At 40.4% G+C, this 21408-nt stretch overlaps 1 protein-coding gene across 8 annotated transcripts in view; it reads left to right on the top strand.

Annotated features, from left to right (window-relative positions):
- Positions 1-21408, top strand: part of Ate1 (arginyltransferase 1) — a 133063-nt gene that overhangs the window by 14011 nt on the left and 97644 nt on the right. For 4 of the 8 annotated variants that reach the window (XM_076553666.1, XM_076553677.1, XM_076553687.1 and 1 more), the window contains 5 exons: positions 4030-4133; positions 5880-6134; positions 11807-12033; positions 14855-14983; positions 15774-15902. In XM_076553666.1, the coding sequence (XP_076409781.1) occupies positions 4030-4133; positions 5880-6134; positions 11807-12033; positions 14855-14983; positions 15774-15902 (844 nt within the window). The remainder of the gene's footprint in view (positions 1-4029; positions 4134-5879; positions 6135-11806; positions 12034-14854; positions 14984-15773; positions 15903-21408) is intronic. The other 4 variants (XM_006976985.4, XM_076553691.1, XM_006976984.4 and 1 more) reach the window with 2 other exon arrangements.

Genomic DNA, 21408 nt, shown 5'->3' with positions numbered 1-21408 from the left:
TCACGGAGGAGGGAGAATATGGAAGGAGAGGCGATACGGAAAAGAGAGAGCACAGAGAGGGCACGCCCACTTTTTAGGCTGGGATGGCATTGCAGAATAGTGTTGTAATTAAGGACATAATCCTTACATCCCAGACTTTCACTTATTATAAAAAAACCAGGTAGATGGGAATAGGGACGTGGTTTCTCTCAAAGACTGCTTCCAGCTGACTGTTGGATGTTCGTTGGCTCTTGGGGGAGTCTTCTGAGGTAGACAGGCGTTGTGGGATACTGTCTGCCATCGTTTGCTCTGGAGACATGTATCCCTCTTGGCTGTGGCTGGGAACCTTCTGTCTGACAAGATGCTGGTGACATAGATAAAAGCTTAGAGAGAAAAGAATTATTATTTTATGTTGGTAGATTCAGTCTGTCCAGATGGATTTTGAAACATGTTAAACTTTATCAGAGACAGATTATTTTAAAGTACCTATTTCCTTTACTAGTTCAGCATCCAGGAGACAGGTGATCAATTGTTAAAAGCATCTCACAGTAATAGATGTTTATGTTAAAGTCTTTTATGCTTTTGGGTCTGGGAGTGCAAATACCTTTTAGCTGTTACAGTTTCTTATTTGATGACTCCGGTTCTGTGGTGGTCCTGTATCATTGGCTGAACAGTGAGTTACGACAGGGAACTGGGAAGAGAAAAGCTTGTGGTGCATGAGAATTTATTTTTTTGGAATTGGGGACAAGGCAAAGATCAGGGCCCTGTCTGTGTGCACGTGAAAAACACAGGCAGTAGATCTGGAGTGAGGCAATGAGCTCTTATTTTAGCTGGAAATCTTTTTTTCATTAAGTAACTCTGAAAGTGCAATTAAATCTGGTGAGGTAGGTAAGGCTGTCCTCTGTACCCGACAATAAAGGGGAGGTGGCATCCCAAAACTCCCAGGACCAAGTCAGTGGCTCTGGCGTCCAAAAGGACAGAAACAGATCACTTCCCTGCTGTGTTCTGGGTTCCCTGCCATGTCTGTAGCCAAGCCTAGGTCTGCTGGAGGTCCTAGCTTGATGTACCCATGCATTTTGGTGCCTGGGGGCAGTCAGCTGACTCTGTCTTTCTAGGTGGCACTTTTAACAAGGCTGTTGATGGCCTGGCAGGGCATTCACTAGCTGGTGGCCTTTTCCCTCACTTAAAACAGGGACCCAACAGCTTTCTGGAGTCAGTGAGTGCCAGCACTTGGCAATTTTGTTTTCAGATTTTTATCTCTTCTCTGGTACACCTTAAATTGCCTATGGGGTCAGGAGCCTTGCTCTCCAGATATTTAAGTTTTAGTTGGGGAGGTCTGGGGAACAAGAGACGGATTTTATTCTGTGTCCTGAATTTTTTTTCCCTGATGATTGATAGCTTAAGGACAGCTTTTGGAAGATCTGCCAGGAGGCAGACTATAAACTGATCCTTTTGGAAGACTTGCCTGAGGCTATAAGCTGATTTTTGGCCTAAGAGCCATCCTGACTACTGTAAACTTATTTGTATGGATCTTAGCTGCTATCGGACCCAGCTGTGCTTCTCAAGGCGTTTGAGAATGAGTGGGCAGAGTTAAGGTGAGTTAGGGTGAAAATAGGAGCCAGTCAAGCCCTCCAATTTGAGCCCGCCCACTGCCAGTAGGAGTCAGACATAAAAGGTTGCACGTGGCAGACGCAGAAGTGGGGAAGGAAAAGGGTTTAGAGCTTTAACAGAAAGCTTGGGGATAAGATAAAGTAACTCTCTTATTTGCCCGTTCGCTGGCAGAAGTTCCCGTGATGCTGTTATGTGGCCAGATTTACCGGTACCCGCCCCTTTGTTTTATGGCTTTTGCCCATTTGCTGGTAGAAGTTCCTATGACACTGTTACATGGCCAGAATTATTGGCACCTGCTCCTATCTGCCAATGTCAGTGGTAAATGTATCTGCCCCTTTGCCCCATGGCTGTAGCCGAGAGAAAAATAAAAAATTAAAATAACAAACCAGGATCAGACTCCAATCTCGGGCATCCTCAAGGAGTGGAGAGAGATCTATGAATCAGCTCAAGTTACCCATTCTCTGCGTCAAGGGATGGGAAGGGCTGCAGCTGTGCTGCAGTTGGTCCACGGTGGACCCGAGACAGCATTTATCCCCTTGTCAGGAGTGAAAATGTGCCTGCCATTGTCAGCACAGCCCGAGGACAACACCCCCACCCCCGGTGTCCGTCACAAGGAACATAGCTCAGACTACAGCGGACTCACTCACTGTGGGGAAGAATCATGGCGGTAGCAGTAGCGGTAGCTGGGTAGCTGTATGGGGGTCCAGCGGAGGCAAGGGACATGCTTGCGGTCTCGCAGTCTCGCTGGATGGGGCAGGAGGCGGCAAGTGGCAGTGGTCACAGCAGGTCCTCGGTGGTCTATCTGAATCTGAACGGCACTAAATTTTGGTTACTCGGCAGCGCTCATGGCTTGGCTGCCACCCGAGGCAGCCAAGCTGACGGAGGAGAGAGTGCTGGATGTATCAGTGACGGAAGAGTCACGAGCCATGGTTACCTTTCTAGAGCTTTATTGGGAGACAGGGAGAGGGAGAGAAAGAGAGAAAGACCGCGTGGAGGAGGAAGAATACGGAAGGAGAGGCGATACAGAAAAGAGAGGGCACAGAGGGCATGCCCGCTTTTTAGGCTGGGACGCCGTTGCAGGCTAGTGACGTTATAATTAAGGACATAATCCTTACAGTCTTCCTAGTTTTAGATTCAGCTTCACTTACACTTTCAGGTCACATGTCAATAATACCTAGATTGTTAGGGATAATATAGAGCAGTGGTCTCAGACTTTCTAATGCTGTGACCCTTTAATATAGTTTCTTAAGTTGTGGTGATCCCCAGCCATAAGATTATTTTCATTGATACTTTATAACTATAATTTCGTTCCTGCTTTTTTGTTTATTTGTTTGTTTTTCGAGACATGGTTTCTCTGTGTAGTTTTGGTGCCTGTCCTGGATCTTGCTCTGTAGACCAGGCTGGCCTTGAACTCACAGAGATCCATATGGCTATGGCTCTGTCTCCTGAGTGCTGGGACTAAAGGCGTGTGCCACTGTAGCTGGAGAGCTTTTCTCTCCGGGTCCCACCAAGTCCCTCCAGTCCTGGAGCCCACTTATAAAAGCCCACACAGACGCTTACATTATTTAAACTGCTTGGCCATTAGCTCAGGCCTATCATTATCTAGCTCTTACTCTTATATTTAGCCCATTTCTATTAATCTATACTTTGCCACGTAGCTCATGGCTTACTGGTACCTTACATCTTGCTTGTCCTGGCGGCGGCTCCAGGCAGTCTCTTTCTCTGTCTTCCTGTTCCCTCAATTCTCTCTGTTAGTCCTGTCTATACTTCCTGTCTGGCTACCGGCCAATCAGTGTTTATTTATACAGAGCGATATCCACAGCATGCCATTGACGCCCAGCTTGCTCCTGTTTGATAAGCATTTGAATCCCTGGTAATGGGATTCTCTGCCAATGCAATGAGCCAAATCAAGCTGAATTGATAAGACCAGGTTCAGTCTGAGCAAAGCACTCCCCGGTGATCTCTAGGGAAGGAAGGAAGAGAAATCACATGGCAGGTTATGGACTGGAGCTTAAATAACTTGTAGGCGAGGTCTTGATCAGCTCTGGGGGAGGAGCTGCCACTTGGTGGGCTTTCTGAGGAGCAGGGTTTGGAGGGGGGCGGGGCTGAGGTGGAACTTCCAGTGGAACACTGTTATGAATCAATTTTGGTTGCTCAAGTCAGTTACTACTTACATATCTGTTTCCCACCTTCCAGCATTTCTTTCCTTCTCTTTTTTCTCTGGTTTATATGTTTTTCTCCTCTTTTTTGTCTTCTTTCTTTCTTTTTTTAAAAAAATCTCTTTACTGTAGTTACAGTGAGTTTTGGAGTAGGATTAGAGGCTGCTTTAAATCACATCTTTTACAAAAAACTTCAGGCATGAAATTTACTGCAATCTACAATGCACTATCCTAAACTGACTTTATTAAAAGCTTTAAAAATATTTGCTTGCTTTTCTAGGTGTCATCCTTTACAGTTTCAGCCATCAAAATCTCACAAGAAAGTTTTGAAAAAAATGCTGAAATTTCTGGCTAAAGGGGAGATTTCGAAAGACAGTTGTGAGGGTAAGAAGAGATCTGGTCTGGAAACTATTTGCTCTAAACTAATGTATCTCTCCAAGGCTCCCACTGTGACATGTCTGACTCTGGTCAGGTAGGGGAAGGAGTGGGTTAGAACATAATCCTATACTAATATCACAAGCTGTGACACCAGTGACACTGCCATTTGTCTCACTAGAGGCTCCGAATATAGGAAGTATATACTAGGAGAGTCTGCCTTTGAGAGAAAACTGAGGGTCATTGTGAAGATGTGATTTTTTTGAATTGAAATATTTGTTATTCAGATGCTTTGACAACCCATCTGACTTGCTTCTGCTGATGTCCTTGTGATGTAAATAGAGGAGCTGATTGATTGTATACAGAATTAAACAGTTCCTTTGCTGAATAAGGACCAGGTGGGAGCGATGACTCAGCAGATCAAAGTACTAGTTGTACTGCTTGATTTGGGTCCCTGGAATCCAGGTAAAAGACAAGAGGAAGTGTCGTACCCCTGTAATCTCAGCATTCCTAGTGGAGATGGAAGCTGGAGATGTGAGAATTGCCCCAAGCTTGCAGGCCAGGACACAGGCCTGGGGTCCACAGCACAGTGGAAGAAAAAAAATGAGACACTCCTTTATAATCAAAGTAGAAGGCAATGACTGACTTCTAAAGATTATCCTCTGTCCTCCACACAGAGCCTGCATGACACACATATACATGCACACGTGCACACACGCACGCACATACACATACACACAAATGCTTTTTTTTAACTAAATTGTATTTTATGGAATTGTCTCTTAGTTATCTGATCAATTTTAAATTATCAATGGCTTCCCTATTCGTAAAAGATTATAAGTACCATTTAATTCATTTTACTTTTCAGTGTTTTAACTTTTAAACCTTCGAAGTTTTCCTATAAGTAATTCCTAATACGGGGATGTAAGATGTGGTAGTGTAATTCTCTGAGCTCTTTCTCACTGCTGCCATAGGAAGCGCCTAATTCTGGGAACCCCCTACCCTCCCCTAGCTTATTCATTCATTCCACAAGTAGGTTTTGAATGCCTGTGGGTGTCATGGTCACTGTCTTAAGTGTTCGAGAGATAATGGTTGGTTTTGGCCCAGCAGGTAAGTTCTTCGGCTTCATGCACTGTCCTGAATAGATAACTTGGAGTAGGGTTGGCTTAGCTGGGGTCAACAAAGAGGCCAGAAGGCTTGGTTTTAAAGGTTGAGTGCTATTTAGAGCCTTGGAAATAGCTCTGGTGTAGCTCTGATGGGATATTATATGTACATCATTGTAAGAAATGTTTTGAAAAAGAAAACGTTTTGAAATTTTCTTGGTGTCTAGAAATCACAGTCCATATTTAAATTAATGATTGCCTATGTTTTCATGTGGCCTGTACGTTTGGCTCTTTGTTTAACTTATCGGCTTCTCAATTGTGTCTCAAACTGCTATCGTAGGAGGTGACGTAGTTAACAGGCCAAGGGGAAAGGGTTGAAATCTCAGGTCACCATTTTCTTTAAGTAAGACAAACTTAGCTAGATCAGTTGGGTGGCCATCATTGTGAGCTTGAGCACAGCTGGCCCAGTACTGGAGGTCCATTCTCCTGCTGGAGTGACATGTCTCGGGTGTGGAAGCTCCCTTGCTTTGGAAGGCAGGAGAGTGGGTTTGGCAGATGCACTGCAGTAACAGGGTTACTTACAGTTACATTAATCTCTAATGTGTCAAATAATATAGCTGAGGATGGGCTTTCATTTTTTCCTCATTTGTAGATGAGCCCATGGATTCTACAATGGAGGATGCTGTTGCTGGTGACTTTGCATTAATAAACAAGTTGGATATAAAGTGTGATCTTAAAACACTCAGCAGTGATCTCAAAGGAAGCATAGAGAGTGAAGAGAAGAAGAAAGAAAAAAGTTTAAAGAAAGAAGGATCTAAAGAATTAATTCATCCACAAGCTATAGAGGAGAAGTTGGGCTCTGGTGAACCATCACATTCAATCAAAGTTCATATTGGTCCTAAGCCAGGTAGTGTATATTTTGTATCAGTTGAGTTATGCCTAGAGACTGATTAGATTTTCTTGTGTTGTTTTGGGGGGAGGGGGCTTGGGCAGGGATTTTGTTTGTTTGTTTGTTTTCATTTCTCAATATAGTGTTTCTCTGTGTAGCCCTAGCTGTCCTGATACTTGCTCTGTAGGCCAGGCTGTCCTTGAACTCAGAGATCAGCCTGCCTCTGCCTCTCAAATGCTGGGATTAAAGGCATGCTCCACCACACCTGCTTTGGGGAAAATTTTTAATCAGATTAGTTAATTGTTTATTGGAGGACAAGTAAGGTTACTTCAGGGGTGGTTGAGTGTTTTTTCAGTAAATATATAATGTCTAGGATCCTCAGTTTTTATTAGTGATAGTAGGGCGCATGGTGCCTAAATGAATTTAGTAATTGCTATTTGAATGGTGCATTGCTTATTTCCTGGTTGGGATTTTCCATGAAGAAACTCTCATCTATTTATTTCATAAAATTTCAAAGGCAGTATAAATTCTTGATTCTTTTAATTACCATTTTCATAATAATATGTAACAATGACCAGTTAGACTTCTTTGATATCATGAACTCATGAATTGAAACATTTTCTTTGTTGCCTTCTGCTTTGCTTACAACAGCTCTTAAAGCTTGTTTTTACATCCTTGTAGTCTGACAGCTTCCTTACTCTCTGATACAATGCTCCTGGGTCATCTTGTGCCCACCCTTCATCAGGTTGCACAGCTGGAGATCATAAACTAGACTAGAAGTCTATATTATTACACTTAGCTTAGTCTAGGTTTTTTCAGTAAGTAGTATTAGGAATCATGATTTCATAGTGATGAGTCTTTGTAAATTTGTGACTGGAGTGTTCTGCATTTTACTACTTATTTTCGTTTTGGTTTTACAATTGTGTCTTCTTTCTTCCACACTCAGAAACTTTGGTTCCTAAGGCTATTGTTAGATTGGAATATCACATGACTACTTATTTGTTTATCCCATAGTATAGCGGTTTTAGAGTATTAATAACTACCTCAGGGATGGGGAGATGACTCCATTGATAAAGATTTTAGATACCTAGGGTCTAATTTAAAAAGCCAAGCATGGCTGAGTATGCCTGTAATACTTGGAGGAGGCAGACACACAGATTGCTAGGGCTTGCTGGTCAGCTGGTTTTGTTGAGTCAGTGAGCAGTTCAGTGAGAGGTGCTATATCAAAAATGAGATGGGAAGCTTGTGGTGGTGGTGGTCATCTTTAATCCCAGTACCTGGGAGGTGGAGGTGGGTAGAGCTCTGAGTTCAAGTCCAGTCTGGTCTACATAGAGAGTTCCAGGTTAGTTAGGGCTACATAGTGAGACCCTATCTCAACAATTAACAAAAGGAAAAATGTGATGGTGAGCAACTGAAGAAAACACCTAACATTGACTCCTGGCTTCTGGGTGTGCATGCATATATGGACACACAAACATGAATACACAGCTTCCAGGACTAAGACTACTGAAACATTAAAACTACCTTTTTTACTGTTTTCCCACCTCCCTCAGTATATTTTTTTATTAAAAGTGTGAATTAAGAAATTAAGAATCTTAAAGGCATGAGTTTGAGGCCAGCCTGGTCTACCGAGTGAGATCCAGGACAGACGCCAAAACTACACAGAGAAACCCTGTCTTTTTTGGTATTTCAAGACAGGGTTTCTCTGTGTAGCTTTGAGCCTTTCCTGGAACTCACTTTGTAGGCCAGGCTGGCCTCGAACTCACAGAGATCCACCTGCCTCTGCCTTCCAAGTGCTGGGATTAAAAGTGTGCACCACCACCCGCCCGGCTTAAAAAAAAAAAAGAATCTTAAAGGCTAGGAATCTGTGGAACCTGAAGTTTGTTTGTTTGTTTAGCAATGGCTGCAGGTATATTCTCTTGGAATTCATTAGAGCTTATGCAGATTTGCTCTGCTATTCACATCATTTGAAGTAATGTGTAATGCCTAAGGTGCTGAATCTCTGTGGGCATGTGGTTGGTGTGGTGTACTGATTTTACATTGATGGTCTGTTTCCATTTGTTGATCTAGATAGAACAGCAGTTCTCAACAGTGGGTCAAGCCTCCTCTGGGGTTGAACAAGGGATCACCAAAGACCACTGGAAAACACAGATAGTGATATTAAGATTCATAATAGTAGCAAAGTTACTGTTTTGAAGTAGCAATGAAAATAATTTTATGGTTGGAGATCACCACACCATGAGAAACTTTTAAAGGGTCATAGTAATAAGAAAGTTAAGAACCACTGATTTAGAATATCTGTGTACTCTGAGCTGAAACCCTGACTTCTTATTTATTGTATGTCATGATCTGGCAGTATAAAAGAGTAGAGAGAAACAATCATGATGATTTCTTAGTCCTGTGAATGGATTAGTGTGAAGATGTCATAGATGGTCATTCATAATAAAACAAAACAAAAACCCTAAGAATTGGTTTTCAGCTTATTCCCTTTCCCTGTTTTCTATTCTTTGAGGATTTTTTACACTGCATTTTGATCATGTTCACCTCTCCCCTCCTTCCAGATTTATGCCTCCTTCCCAGCTCACTCAACTGTCCCTCCCCCCTTTTTAAACCCACCAAGTCCAATTTGTGCTGTGTATATATTCTTGGATATGTGGCTTTCACTGCAGGGTGATCAACCCAACAGGTCCACATACCTTAACAGTGACTTTCCCTCTCCCAGCAGCTATCAATTGCTCCTTAGCTTAGGATGGGACTTTGTGTCCACCTCCCTTCTCTATGCTGGGAATTCTTGTCTGGCCTTAGCTTGTATAGGTCATGCACGTGCTGTCTCATCTGCTGTGAGTTCGTGTGTATAATTGCCCCACTGTGTCTGGAAAACAGTTTTCTTATAGTCATCCACAGCCACTGGCTATTATAATGTGTAGCCGGAAGTTTTCCTGTGTCTTGCAGCTGTTTGGTCCCAAATAAACACACAGAGGCTTATACCAGTTGCAGATTGTTTGGTCTATGGCTCAGACTTCTTGCTAGCTAGCTCTTTCATCTTAAATGAACCCATTTCTATTAATCTGTGTATTGCCATGTGACCATGGTGTTAACTGTTAGCTGGCATGTTGCTCCTTTGGTGGTGGGCTGGCATCTGCTCTGACTCCACCCATCTTCATCTCTGTCTACAGTTTGAATGTACTGTCTAACCTTATTCTGCCTTGCCATTGGCCAAACAGCTTTATTTATCAACAGTGAGAGCAACACATATTCACAGCATACAGACAGATATCCCACAGCAATAGTGTTTCTTTCCACTTCTTCCACAAGGATCTGTAGGCCTAAGGAGAAGAAGATGGTATGCTATAGACTTCTCCTTTAGGGCTGAGCGTTCCACTCTATATACCTTGACAGCTGTGGGTTCTCCCTCTTTCCTTTTTCAGACATGGTCTATTGCAGCCTGGGAAACCAGAGGAGTTACATTTGAAGGTCACATTCTATTTCTTAAGTAAATGATAGAAATAGAGTCATCCCAACAACTCACATGCAGTAAATCTCAATATCTTAATTGGTGGGTTGTAACTTGCAGCTGCAAAGAAAGAACCAGTCATTGTTACCTATCTAGAGAGATAGTCTTATAAAGCATTTTAAAGGAGTTCTAAAACTGAACTACTGAGGAGTCTAAGAAAAATAAGAAAATTAAGTACTACATTCTATACTTCTGAGTGTAATTAACATTTTAAACAAACATTTTGTGGTTAACAGTCAAAAATGCTGGGCTCTCCTGGGACTGGGAGTTTACAGAGAGAGAATTATCATAAATGGTTGAGACCCAGGATTCCCTTAAATCTCTTAATATGAGCTCACTTGGCACTCTCCAAGGCACAGTGACATTAAAAGTGTTTTAAATCTTAAAATATATTTTTCTGTCCTGTATGTAACTTTAGGCCATAAAAAAAGGAAACTTGCAACTCTTTTGCAGGGTTATGAAGTCAGATTATTCTCTGTAGCACTGGCCATTTGGAAATTCTTCCCCTGTGATATATCTGTACAAAAGCCGTCATCTCTAGACCTCAGTTAATTGCTCCCTGTCACCCATGCAATTTCAGGACCCAAAATAAAAAAGTTAGTTGGCTGAACTTTGAGTCTTCAGGTTACATACCCGTATCAATAAACTAAGGTTAGGAATTTGTGCAGAGTTATTCCTTGTCCTAGGTTATCAGCCAGACCTAGCAAGAGAAACTGGCATAGCAATTAGTTTGCTTTGTACCTTTAATCTTGGTTCAACAAATCAGACAGCTGGCTATTATGTCCTTGTGAACTAGACTGTCTTTCCTGGGAATACTTTATCTTAAAAACCATTAGCAAGACTCCTGGTCTAATCTAAAGCTACTTTCACCTAATAGTGTACAGCTATCTTGGCAGCTAGGGAAATTTAACTATTTTCCTTTGCCAACCTGAACTGTGATCTAAAACAGTTTCCAGTGAATTTATAATCCCTGACTTAAGCTAACATTATTGATATCAAATAGACAATGCAGTTTAAGGGGAGTCATCTTTTAGACAATCCACAAATAGAAATCCCCAGATGGAGTGGTATGCATACTTGAGGAAAACACACTATAATACAGGCAGAGGGGGAGGGTTTCCCCATAGCTGCTAGGGAAAAATTGCAATAGCACATGTGAAATTACAAACAGAACCAATGGATATTCTGGATTCTGTTGCCTCATGGCCTTGCCTGAACGAGGTTTTCCATCAGAGTGTTTTTTTCTCCTGGTGGGCTGACACCTTGAATATCAGTTGCCATCTGCTTATGTTATGGCTATCGGCAATGGTCTGACTATATAGTTCTGGTTAGAACCCTCTTTGAAGATGGGGCTGGCCTAGAACATATCCACCACCTCAGCCTCCCAAGTGCTGGACTTAAAGGGGTCAACAACCACACCAGATAGTTTTTTTTTTTTTTTTTTTTTTTTTTTTTTTTTTTTTTTTTTTTTTTGGTTTTTCGAGACAGGGTTTCTCCGTGTAGCTTTGCGCCTTTCCTGGAACTCACTTGGTAGCCCAGGCTGGCCTCGAACTCACAGAGATCCGCCTGGCTCTGCCTCCCGAGTGCTGGGATTAAAGGCGTGCGCCACCACCGCCCGGCTAACACACACCAGATAGTTTTAAAGAGCTGTCAGTTAATACATGATCTTTTAATTAGAACAAAATTCATTAACTGGAACTGTGAGCTCTAACTGGAGACATAAAAATGTTAAAATGAGCAAGGATTCTTCTTAATTAAAAGAAACAAACCCACCACCCACCAATGTTTATTCTAGATTAAAAAAATGTCCCTAAAAATAGGGGCCAGAGAGGCAGAAGTAGAAATGTGATGATTTCTACTTGTAGGAGCAGAAAAATGGGCAGATATTTAAATTGGATGGATGGATGGATGGATGGATGGATGGATGGATGGATGGATGGATAGATAGATAGATAGATAGATAGATGGACAAATGAATTCCTTTCAATAATAGAACTGCCTTGAGAAGTTTGTATGACTACGTGCCTTCTTTGACTGCTCCTGTCTCTAGAATTTTAATGATCCTGTGAAACTTCAATGTGAACTCCTTGGACTTAACTCTGTATAATCTATAAGACTTGAAAAAACATTTCTAGAGTCAAATGTCATTGGTCTAATATTTTGACATTCTTTTTAGGTAAAGGGGCTGATTTGAGTAAGCCTCCATGTCGAAAAGCAAAGGAAATGCGGAAAGAAAGGAAAAGGTTAAAACTCATGCAGCAAAACGCAGCTGGAGCCTTTGAGGGTTTCCAGGCTCAAGGTCAGCCAGCGTCTTTGCTACCGAAGGCTAAATCCAATCAGCCCAAGTCACTTGAAGATTTAATTTTTGAATCTTTACCAGAGAATGCATCACACAAGTTAGAGGTACTTGGAGGGTTTTTGTTTGTGTTTTGTTTTGTGTTGGGTATTTATTTTCTTTGAACTCATGCCTACAAGTTGCTGTTTTACTATTTAGCCTTTATTTTTCTATTTAAGAAAATTCTTTAAGAGCTTTTGAAAATATTTTAGGAAACTATTATTAAAATTGTTTTTAAAATTCAGTTGTAGCATGTTATTAAGCAGGGTACTATGGCTTTCTGTGTTACGTGATTGTAGTTAAGTAGTTTACAAAAACAAAAGTATTTAAAAATTAATTTAAAATTAATTCAATTTTAGAAATTAAAATGGTACAAGGTAGTTTAGATCATAATAAGTAAATCAGTTTTATTATAATATTCCAACCTAGGTCTTGATCAAGGTAGCACCAGTGTCACATATACAAATCTGTACTAACTTATACTACTGTCTTAGTTAGGGTCGCTATTGCTGTGACAAAACACCATGACCAAAAAGCAAGTTGGAGAGGAAAGGGTTCATTTATTTGGCTTACACTTCCATATTGTTGTTCATAATTGGAGGAAGTCAAGATAAGAACTCAAAGCAGGGCAAGAACCCAGAGGCAGGAGCTTATACAGAGGCAGTGGAGGGGTACTGCTACTGGCGTGCTCCCCATGGCTTGCTCAGCCAGCTTTTTTGTAGAACTCCAGGGTGGCAACACCTGCAATGGGCTGGACCCTCCCTTACCAATCATTAATTAAGAAAATGCCCTACAGGTAGATCTTTAAAAGCCATTTCTCATTTGGGGTTCCCTTCTCTCAAATAACTTTGCTTGTGTCAAATTGACATAAAATTAGCCAGCACAACTACCAAATCCTTTCTCATTAAGAAATCCCAGCCAGCCTGGTCTACAGAGTGAGTTCCAGGACAGCCAGGGCTGTTTCACAGAGAAACCCTGTCTTGAACAACCAAACCAAACCAAACAAACAAAAATAAATCCTACCCAATTTAGCTAAATTTTTTTTTGTGCTAAATTCCCATTTTTTTCCAAACTGTTTCATATTTCAGCAACAAATTGAAAATTTTTTTGAAGTTTTATTTATTTATTATGTATACAGTGTTCTGCCTGCATGCCAGAAGAGGGCACTAGATCTCATTCTAAATGGTTGTAAGCCACCCTGTGGTTGCTGGGAATTGAACTCAGAACTTCTGCAAGACCAGCCAGTGCTCTTAACTTCTGAGCCATCTCTCTATCTCCTAAAATTTATTTGTTTTTATATGCATTGGTGTTTTGCCTGCATGTATGTCTTGTGAGGGTTTTGGATCCCCTGGAACTGGAGTTACAGACAATTGTGAGCTGCCATGTGGGTGCTGGGAATTGAACCCAGGTTCTCTGGAAGAGCAGGCAACACTTTTAACCACTGAGCCATCTCTCCAGCCTTCATATTGGAATTTTCAGTATTAATTATATATAATAGCATTAATTTCTAAAACATTAACCATAATAATTAAAAAATATTCTTATGCTTGATTGAATTTGTAGCTTAATATTATCCAAGGATATTGATGCCAACCTTGATGTGGCTGAAGAGATGGTTCAGTGGGGAAGAGTGAAGACCTAAGTTCAAATCTCTAGCACTTATGGAAAAAGCATGGCAGTGTATGCCTGTAACTCCAGTTTTGTGGGGTTTACGTAGATAGATCCCCAGAGCTTGTTGCCTAGCCAACCTGCCTAACTAAAATGGTGAGCTTCTGGGTCAGTGAGAGGCATTAAGATGTAGAACAGTGGACCACATTCATTCTGCCAAACATAGGCATGTGTACACATACACTCCTGTGCATGCACTACACACACAAACACATAGGAATTTTAAAAGGTTCACCATAGATGTATTATCAGACAAACTTTAACAGCTTTCAGTATTACACCTGCTTGTTACTTTGATATAGGTATTGAGTTTCCTCCTTCCAGAATTGTAGAGAATTGACTATACTACTTAAAATACTTTAAGAAGAGGTTTTTATCCTTTGATCCTAAGTAGTTTATTCAGAGAATCAATTACACCTCAAAAAGCAGTTCTGTAGGTATCAGCGTTTACATTTTTAATATTGCAGTACCCAGGGTGTGAGGAATTTGTCATCTGCTGGGTGTCACACTTCCCTGTGCCAACATGAAGTACCTAGTATGCCCTTATTGTAGTGCATTTAATTTCCCTTTGCTACTATTTTACTAATGCATCTAAACTGTTGGTAATTAATAAGATAAATGTTAGCTAGTCCTGTGCACAGTTACCGTTTTTAACTTTTCCTCATTTAAGGCCTGGAGAGCTTTGCTTACTTGTCCAAGATGTTGACATTTTACAGCATAAAGGAAACATAAGAGCCTGCATTTAACTCCACAGTGAAGTGGATACACTTTGTGAAAGTTGCTTTTCATAGTTACAGGGTTAGTTGTAGGTTTAGAGTTAATAATGATGAGTGAAGGTGGCCAAAGGTAGCTACAGTTTTTAGTGTTTCTGACTAACTGACTTTTAGTAAGTTGTGGACAACTAAAATTAAAGAGTAGTTGTGTTATCATTGCTAAGAAGGACCTGTCAGTTCACAGTAGTAATAGATGTATTTCATTCCTCAGAGATGAGGCTTAAATATACAGGGCTTAAATATACTCTTTTGCTTTCTTTAAGTAGACTGTATATTGCTGCAATAACTTTTTCTTCATTTACTAAATTGATTTTTAATGTTAAAATATGTGTTTATGCTTTAATATTTGTTGAAACATGGTTTTTGATGGGGAGTTTCTGTGACTGCATATTCTGCAGAAGTGAATCAACAAATGAATTAATGAACTGTTTTCTAACTCCTTCTGAAGGTGAGGGTGGTGAGATCTTCTCCACCAAGTCCTCAGTTCAAAGCCACATTTCAGGAGTCTTACCAGGTCTATAAGCGTTACCAGATGGTTATTCACAAGGATCCACCTGATAAACCAACTGTGAGCCAGGTCAGCAGGCCAAGTATGAGATCTTGGTTTAATTGTACTATATTTTTGTTTATATCCAGTTTGTAGCATATCTGCACAAAGATAAGATTGAGTGAGTGGACAGTCTGTAAATGTGAAATCACTATTGTCATGTTAAGTGCCAATTATACATAATTTCAAAGTGGAAAGTCACATGCAAAATTACCTTTATTCAAAGCTGCTGTGTATAGATACATACATATCTATAAATCAGTGGTGGAGCTTCGAGTTAATACCCATGAGATGAAGGCCTGGTGTGTTGCTATGCTTCATCCATGTTAGAACATTCTAGAAAGAGTTCATAGCAGCTCAGTTATTCCTTATTAATGGAATACCCATACATAACAGAGATGTGTAGGAAAAGGTTTTTAATAGACATCTTTGTCCACTTATAATTTTATATAGCAGATGATTTAAAAAGTATGGGGGTGAAAAAAGCCTAAAATACTTATTAAGTAGAGGTGGCAGAAGTACTGGCTAAGACCAGTTAGTAACAGTAGTGACTACTGTATGTGACAGTACAGCTGGTTGATAGAGAAAAGTCAAAGCAGAAACAAATTGGCTCTTGGGAGTTTAAGGTTTTCATGAATGTTGGTAGAAAGTTGGCACTCAGGCCTAGTGCCACTTAGCTCCATTCCTGCTGTTTTATGACAAATCCTGGCTGAACTTTGGAAGTGGTTTGCGGAGATCTTCCTCTAGCCTCACCTTCAGAAGCGTGTCAACAGGTAGAGTTGGTTCAATAGCATTGGCTCATATTTTCCTTGCTCTGAAGGTGAGGCTAGTACCTGCCTCCTTTGAGGACCCAGAGTTCAAGTCATCCTTCCACCAGTCCTTTTCTCTATATGCCAAGTATCAAGTGGCCATCCACCAGGATGCACCTGTTGAATGTGGAAAGACTGAGGTACTGTCTCTTAAACATTTTCCCTGAATTGACATGATTGTAAAGAAACACATATATCTTAACTGTTAAGTAGTGCTGATGACTATGAGTGTTTGTTACGGATCTTTTGTGGGAAGGATTCAGACCTAGCATTTTAAGTCCTTCAATGAAAAATAATTGTAAATTTAAGAGGTTTTCTTACATAGCTTTCTCACCAGAAACCTGAATACAGCATTGTTAAGGGTTTGTCCTCCAGGCTAAGTCAGCAGACATTTACTGCCTATATCATGAAGTGAAAGAACCAAACCTTTAGCTGGAAGTTTCTCTGATCCCTGCAGTCGGGTTGACTCTCTCCTACTCGCCTCCCTCAGCTGCTTGGTCTCAAGTAAAGACACAGAGGCTTATATTATTTACAACTATATGGCCTAATGGCTCAGGCTTCTCGCTAGCTACCTCTTACAACTTAACTCAGCCCATTTCTATTAATCTATGCATTGCCACGTGGCTTCGTGGCTTACCGGTACTTTCACATCTTGCTTCTTCTGGCAGCAGTTTGCATTGTCTGCCCCACTCTCCTTTTCTTCTCTCTCTCCAGTTCGAATGTACCACCTCACCCTATTCTGCCTTGCCATTGGCCAAACAGCTCTATTTATCAACCAATCAGAGCAACACATATTCACAGAGTATAGAAAGATAGCCCACAGCACAAACCTGTTGAGATTAGTGTATAGAGCATCATCTAACAAGCACTTGTTGAGGGCCTCCATTTCTCAGCTGTGGATATTAAATGAATGAGAGTCTACAGTTGTAACAGTGGGGTAGTGATGTGTTGGAATAAAGGCAGCGACAGGTGCAGAAGTGACCCTGAGCCAAGCATGGCAGATGAGTAGGAGTACGTCTGGACTGAAAGAGAGAAGGGTATTCCTGGTAACAGTTGGAGCATGATCAACAGTGTGGAGACTGAACTACACGGTGGACTTGAATCACTGCTTAGCTTAGTATGGTTAAAGCATTGGCCGTGTGTCAGGTGACAGAGAACGGATGAGCTGTGCAGATGTAGTTAGGAGCCAGACTTCTTTTAAAAGTTGTTTTTGGAAGTACTAAACACCTAACTGCCATTATCCATTTTCACCAGTTCTCAGCATGCTGCCATCTTGATTTTTGTCTCCCTCTTCGTGCTCTTTGCTCTTTTGTTGGATTATTTTGTTCCAGATCCATTGTGCCATTTTGTCTTTCAGTACTTTAATATGTGTCTTGACTTACTAAAAAAGTTTGATAATGAACTAAGACAATCTAGGAAGAATTAAAAATATGTATAGAATAGTTTAGAACTGAGAAAAATCAACTTGGTAGGCAAAGGAAACCAAAGTTGCACTGACTTTTTTTCCTGTGATGCTGGATATTGAACTTTGTCCATGATACGCAAGCATTCTACCACTGAGCTACAAGTTAGCCCTTGAAGTGATAATTTTCTTTTTAAACAAGAGAATTTTATTTGTATATATAATCCAGAACTAGCTTTATTCCTTCTGGGAATACCAGCTCTGTGTCTTGAGCTCATTGTCTTCCAGCTCCAGTTTTCCCTACAGTTGTTTAATCTCAGTCTGACTTCATGACAGTAGAGATGGATGCTGTTACTGTAGGGTCCCTCATTCTAACAGTCTAGACTTCAGCCTTTAAAAACCAACATGAGTCTTTTCCAGTGGCTTCAGTGAAGAAGCTGAAAGCATGCCCTGCCTGGCTTCTTGAGTAATATTCTTATCCCAGAGTCAGTCACAGAAGCTGGGGCAATGAGGAATTTAAAATGGAATTTAAAAGTGGAAGATGCTCTTTACCTGAACCACAAGTCTTACAGAGGTGGGAGTAATTGGTAGCATGCTGGATCATTGAAGATCCTGCCTGGTGTGAAGTCACCACAGTGGTGAACATACAGAGGATGTCTCTATTCAAGAGTGGGGAGTTTTAAGGCAGAGCCCAGAAGGCTTTTTACCTTTTATCTGCATTTTTTATTTCTGTACATCTCCGTCATTTTGTTCCTCTGATGCTTTTAATTAACTGTTTTCTTTTGTTATATATGATTAGTTTCTTATACAACATTTAAAATCCTTTTTAGATTTTTTTTATTGAATTTTTGAGTCATAAAAATATCTTGAAAGTACCCAATCTAGAACTTACCCTATAGATTTTACTTTACAGGGTCTACTTCAGATTTATACTAACTTCATTCCTTGTAGATCAAGAGAAGTGTTACTTCAGGGTAGCTCTAGTTTCTCTTTCTGTTCCCTTTTTGTGCTGTTATGTTACTTTTAACATGTTTTATGTATGTTATAAATCAGTTACATTTTATATAATTTGTGTATTGGGGCTGGAGAGATAGCTAAGTGATTAAGAGTAAGTGGTTTTCCAGAGGAACCAAGTTTGGTTCCTAGCACTCATATTAAGGCAGTTCACAAGGGACCAGAGCTTTAGCTACAGCGGATCCAACAACCTCTTCTGACCTCCTCAGGCATGCATACATGGCAAATTTTCATGCACATAATTAAAAATAAAATAATAAACCTTTGAAAGTGTTTATGTCTTTTATAAGCTGAGAAAAGGGATAAGAATAACTAAATATTGGGGCTGGAGAAATGGCCTAGCAATTAAAAGCACTCACTTCTTTTCCAGAAGACCTAGGTTTGATTCCCAGCACCCCTGTGGCAGCTCACAAACATCTTTTTTTTTAAAAAAATTATTTATTTACTTGTTTGTTTATTTATTTATTTACTTATTTTGGTTTTTCGAGACAGGGTTTCTCTTTGTAGTTTTGGTGCCTGTCCTGGATCTTGTTCTGTAGACCAGACTGGCCTTGAACTCACAGAGATCCGCCTGGCTCTGCCTCCCGAGTGCTGGGATTAAAGGTGTGCGGCAGCACTCCCCGGCCTTCACAAACATCTTTAACTCTAGTCCAAGGGGGATTTGATACCTACCCTTTTCTGGCCCCTCCAGGCTCTACATGCATATGGTACAGAGACATAAATGCAGATAAAACACCCATAGACATAAAAATAAACAAATGTTTAAAAAGAATAGCTGTTTATGTTTTGTTTTATTAAACTTACTTCCTCAGTTCTTATTTGTTGCTGTGGATTTAAGACCTTTTAGGCTAGTGTCACTTCTTAACTTGAGCACAGTTTTACCCCTGTCCAGCTCTGTTCCAGCTGTACTATCTTTGCATTCATTTTCTATATGTTCCTGATCCAACAAAACCAGTATGCACATCGGTGAGGCAAAGAACGGCGAGTATGCCCTAGTGTTTGAGAGTCCTGTGTCATCTTGTTAGAGGCTCAGCCTTGGGGAATATGTGTAGCCTCCTCGGTGACAGTGACTTCAGTAGCATTCGCTCTCTCTCTTCCCTTGATCTTTCCCAGCGTTTGCGTCTGTTGACTTCACATACAGCTCTTCTGCTCTGCTGGTTGTTTTGTTTTTAGCAGCACTTGGTGTGTGTTTCTCTGTAGTCAGGTGTAATTCAGTCTGGATTTCTTGGCTGGGGCAGTTTTCTTTTTTGAGGGCTGGTCTGAGAGGGGTCTTTTGGTTGTCTCCCTTCCTGCTTCTCTTGGGGAAGCCCCTGGTTCACAGTTGAGCTGTTGCTCCGAAGGAGCTTCTGGCTTCCTCTTCATTCCTTCCTACCATAATCTTCACTCTTGTTGAGAGTATTTGTGCTTGAACTCCCCCATACATAACTCGTCTCACATATAGCCAGTTCCTTTGGGCGAGTCAAGCGTCTCCCTTCTTTATGCTTTCACTCAACACTCATTTACTGTGTGCAGAAGTGTTCTGGGTTTTCTGTGTGTTTGTTTTTTGTGACATTCCTGCATCATTTATCTTCAGGGCACTGCACACAGTTCAAACCTTTTGTCTTCTTCTCCTAAGATAAATAAGTTGGAACTCCTGACTCCCAGGACCTTCCCACTTAACCCCATGCTAGCTCTGTGTAAGGAGGTGGTTTCTGCTGTGCATATGATCCTTTGCCTGCTTCATTCCCATCCTAGGAGTCCTTCTGCACATGCCACATAGGTGTTTTCTCTTGGGTGCTGGCCACCAAGAGAAAGGGACTTGAGCATGCTGCTTTGTTCTTCCAGTTGTCTGCTTTAGATGGGGTTTGGGGGAACAACTAACTTTGACATGAGCTCCAAGAGAAATTCCCCCTGTGTATGATTTCAATTTTCTCCATGAGCAAATAGCTAGTGTTCCTGTGTTTCATGAGACAAAAAGAAAAGTCAGAAGTGTTATTTTTTTGAAAAGATTTTCTTTTCCTGACTTGTTCTAAGGGACTATAGTAACACATTGTAGTGTGTAGTTTTGTTAATAGTAAAGGGAGAACTCTTTTTCTTTTTTTGTTTTCTGTTGTAAAAAATTTAAACTAACAATCTGTCATCAGTGTACAAAATCCATTTGGGCTGTGTCATTAATCATAAAATAATCCTTTAAATTCCTTAAGGTTTTTTTTGAGAAATTTGAAAAAAGGATAAATATAGACTGCTTAGATATTCTTGATAGCAAGTCAGTTTTTTCTTTTTTCAGTAGCATCTTTAGGAAAGTGTCATGTAATTGCACATAGAAAAATTATATAGGATTTACAAATTATTCCAGTATGTATTTCCAGTATGATTTTCATTCAGGCAAGTGTTAGATTTTCAGAAAATAATATTTATAAACCAAATAGATTTGTGAACTGCCTTGTGTATAATACAGGATAAAGGCAGTATTTAAGAATATTTGCTTTCTAAAAGCCAATAGTTTTATATAAATATAAATGTCATTTTTTTCCTGAAAATTTGATGTTGAATTCTAGAAAAATGCTATTATTTAATAAAAATTATTAAGCACTAGTTGTTTCTTAAAATAATTACTGTGACTTCTAGCTCTTAATTATCTAAAAAGCTATAGTCATAGCCTTGGTGGCCTCAGATTTTTTACTCCATGATTGTTTTCCAGATTTTATTATGAGCTTTGTTTGACACAGAAAGCTGAAAGACTGCTGTCCCCATACCTATCTATGTATTCATCCTCTAAGTTGAACCATGTTAGTTTTTCCTTTGCTTTATCCTTTTCAGTGTGAAGCATTTTAACTTACACATCTGACATTTCACTCCTAAATTCTTAAGCATGCATTTTCAAAAAGGGAGACATGTTTTTGTATGGCACAATATAATAAACCTAATAAAATTTACTTTCATTATTAGGTGTGATGGTGTGTATGACTGTAATTCCAGTACTTGGGAGGCAGAGGCAGGAGGATTGCCTTGAGTTTGAGGCTAGTCTGGTCTAGTGCTCTTAACTGCTGAGCCTCTTCACCATCCCCCAATATGTTACTTTTTTAAAATGGGGATTTGATGACTTAGACATTAAAAAAAAAAAAAAGTCTGAGCATTGGCTGCTCTTGCAAAGGACCTGGGTTTGATTCCTAGCACCCACGTGGTGGCTCTTAACTGTCTGTAACTCCAGTTCTAGGGGATCTAATGCCCTCTTCTGGCCTCCATTGTCA

The sequence above is a fragment of the Peromyscus maniculatus genome, chromosome 1 (genome assembly GCF_049852395.1).
Source record: "Peromyscus maniculatus bairdii isolate BWxNUB_F1_BW_parent chromosome 1, HU_Pman_BW_mat_3.1, whole genome shotgun sequence".
In the NCBI taxonomy this organism is placed as follows: domain Eukaryota; kingdom Metazoa; phylum Chordata; class Mammalia; order Rodentia; family Cricetidae; genus Peromyscus; species Peromyscus maniculatus.
This window is presented reverse-complemented; position numbering and strand designations above follow the sequence as displayed.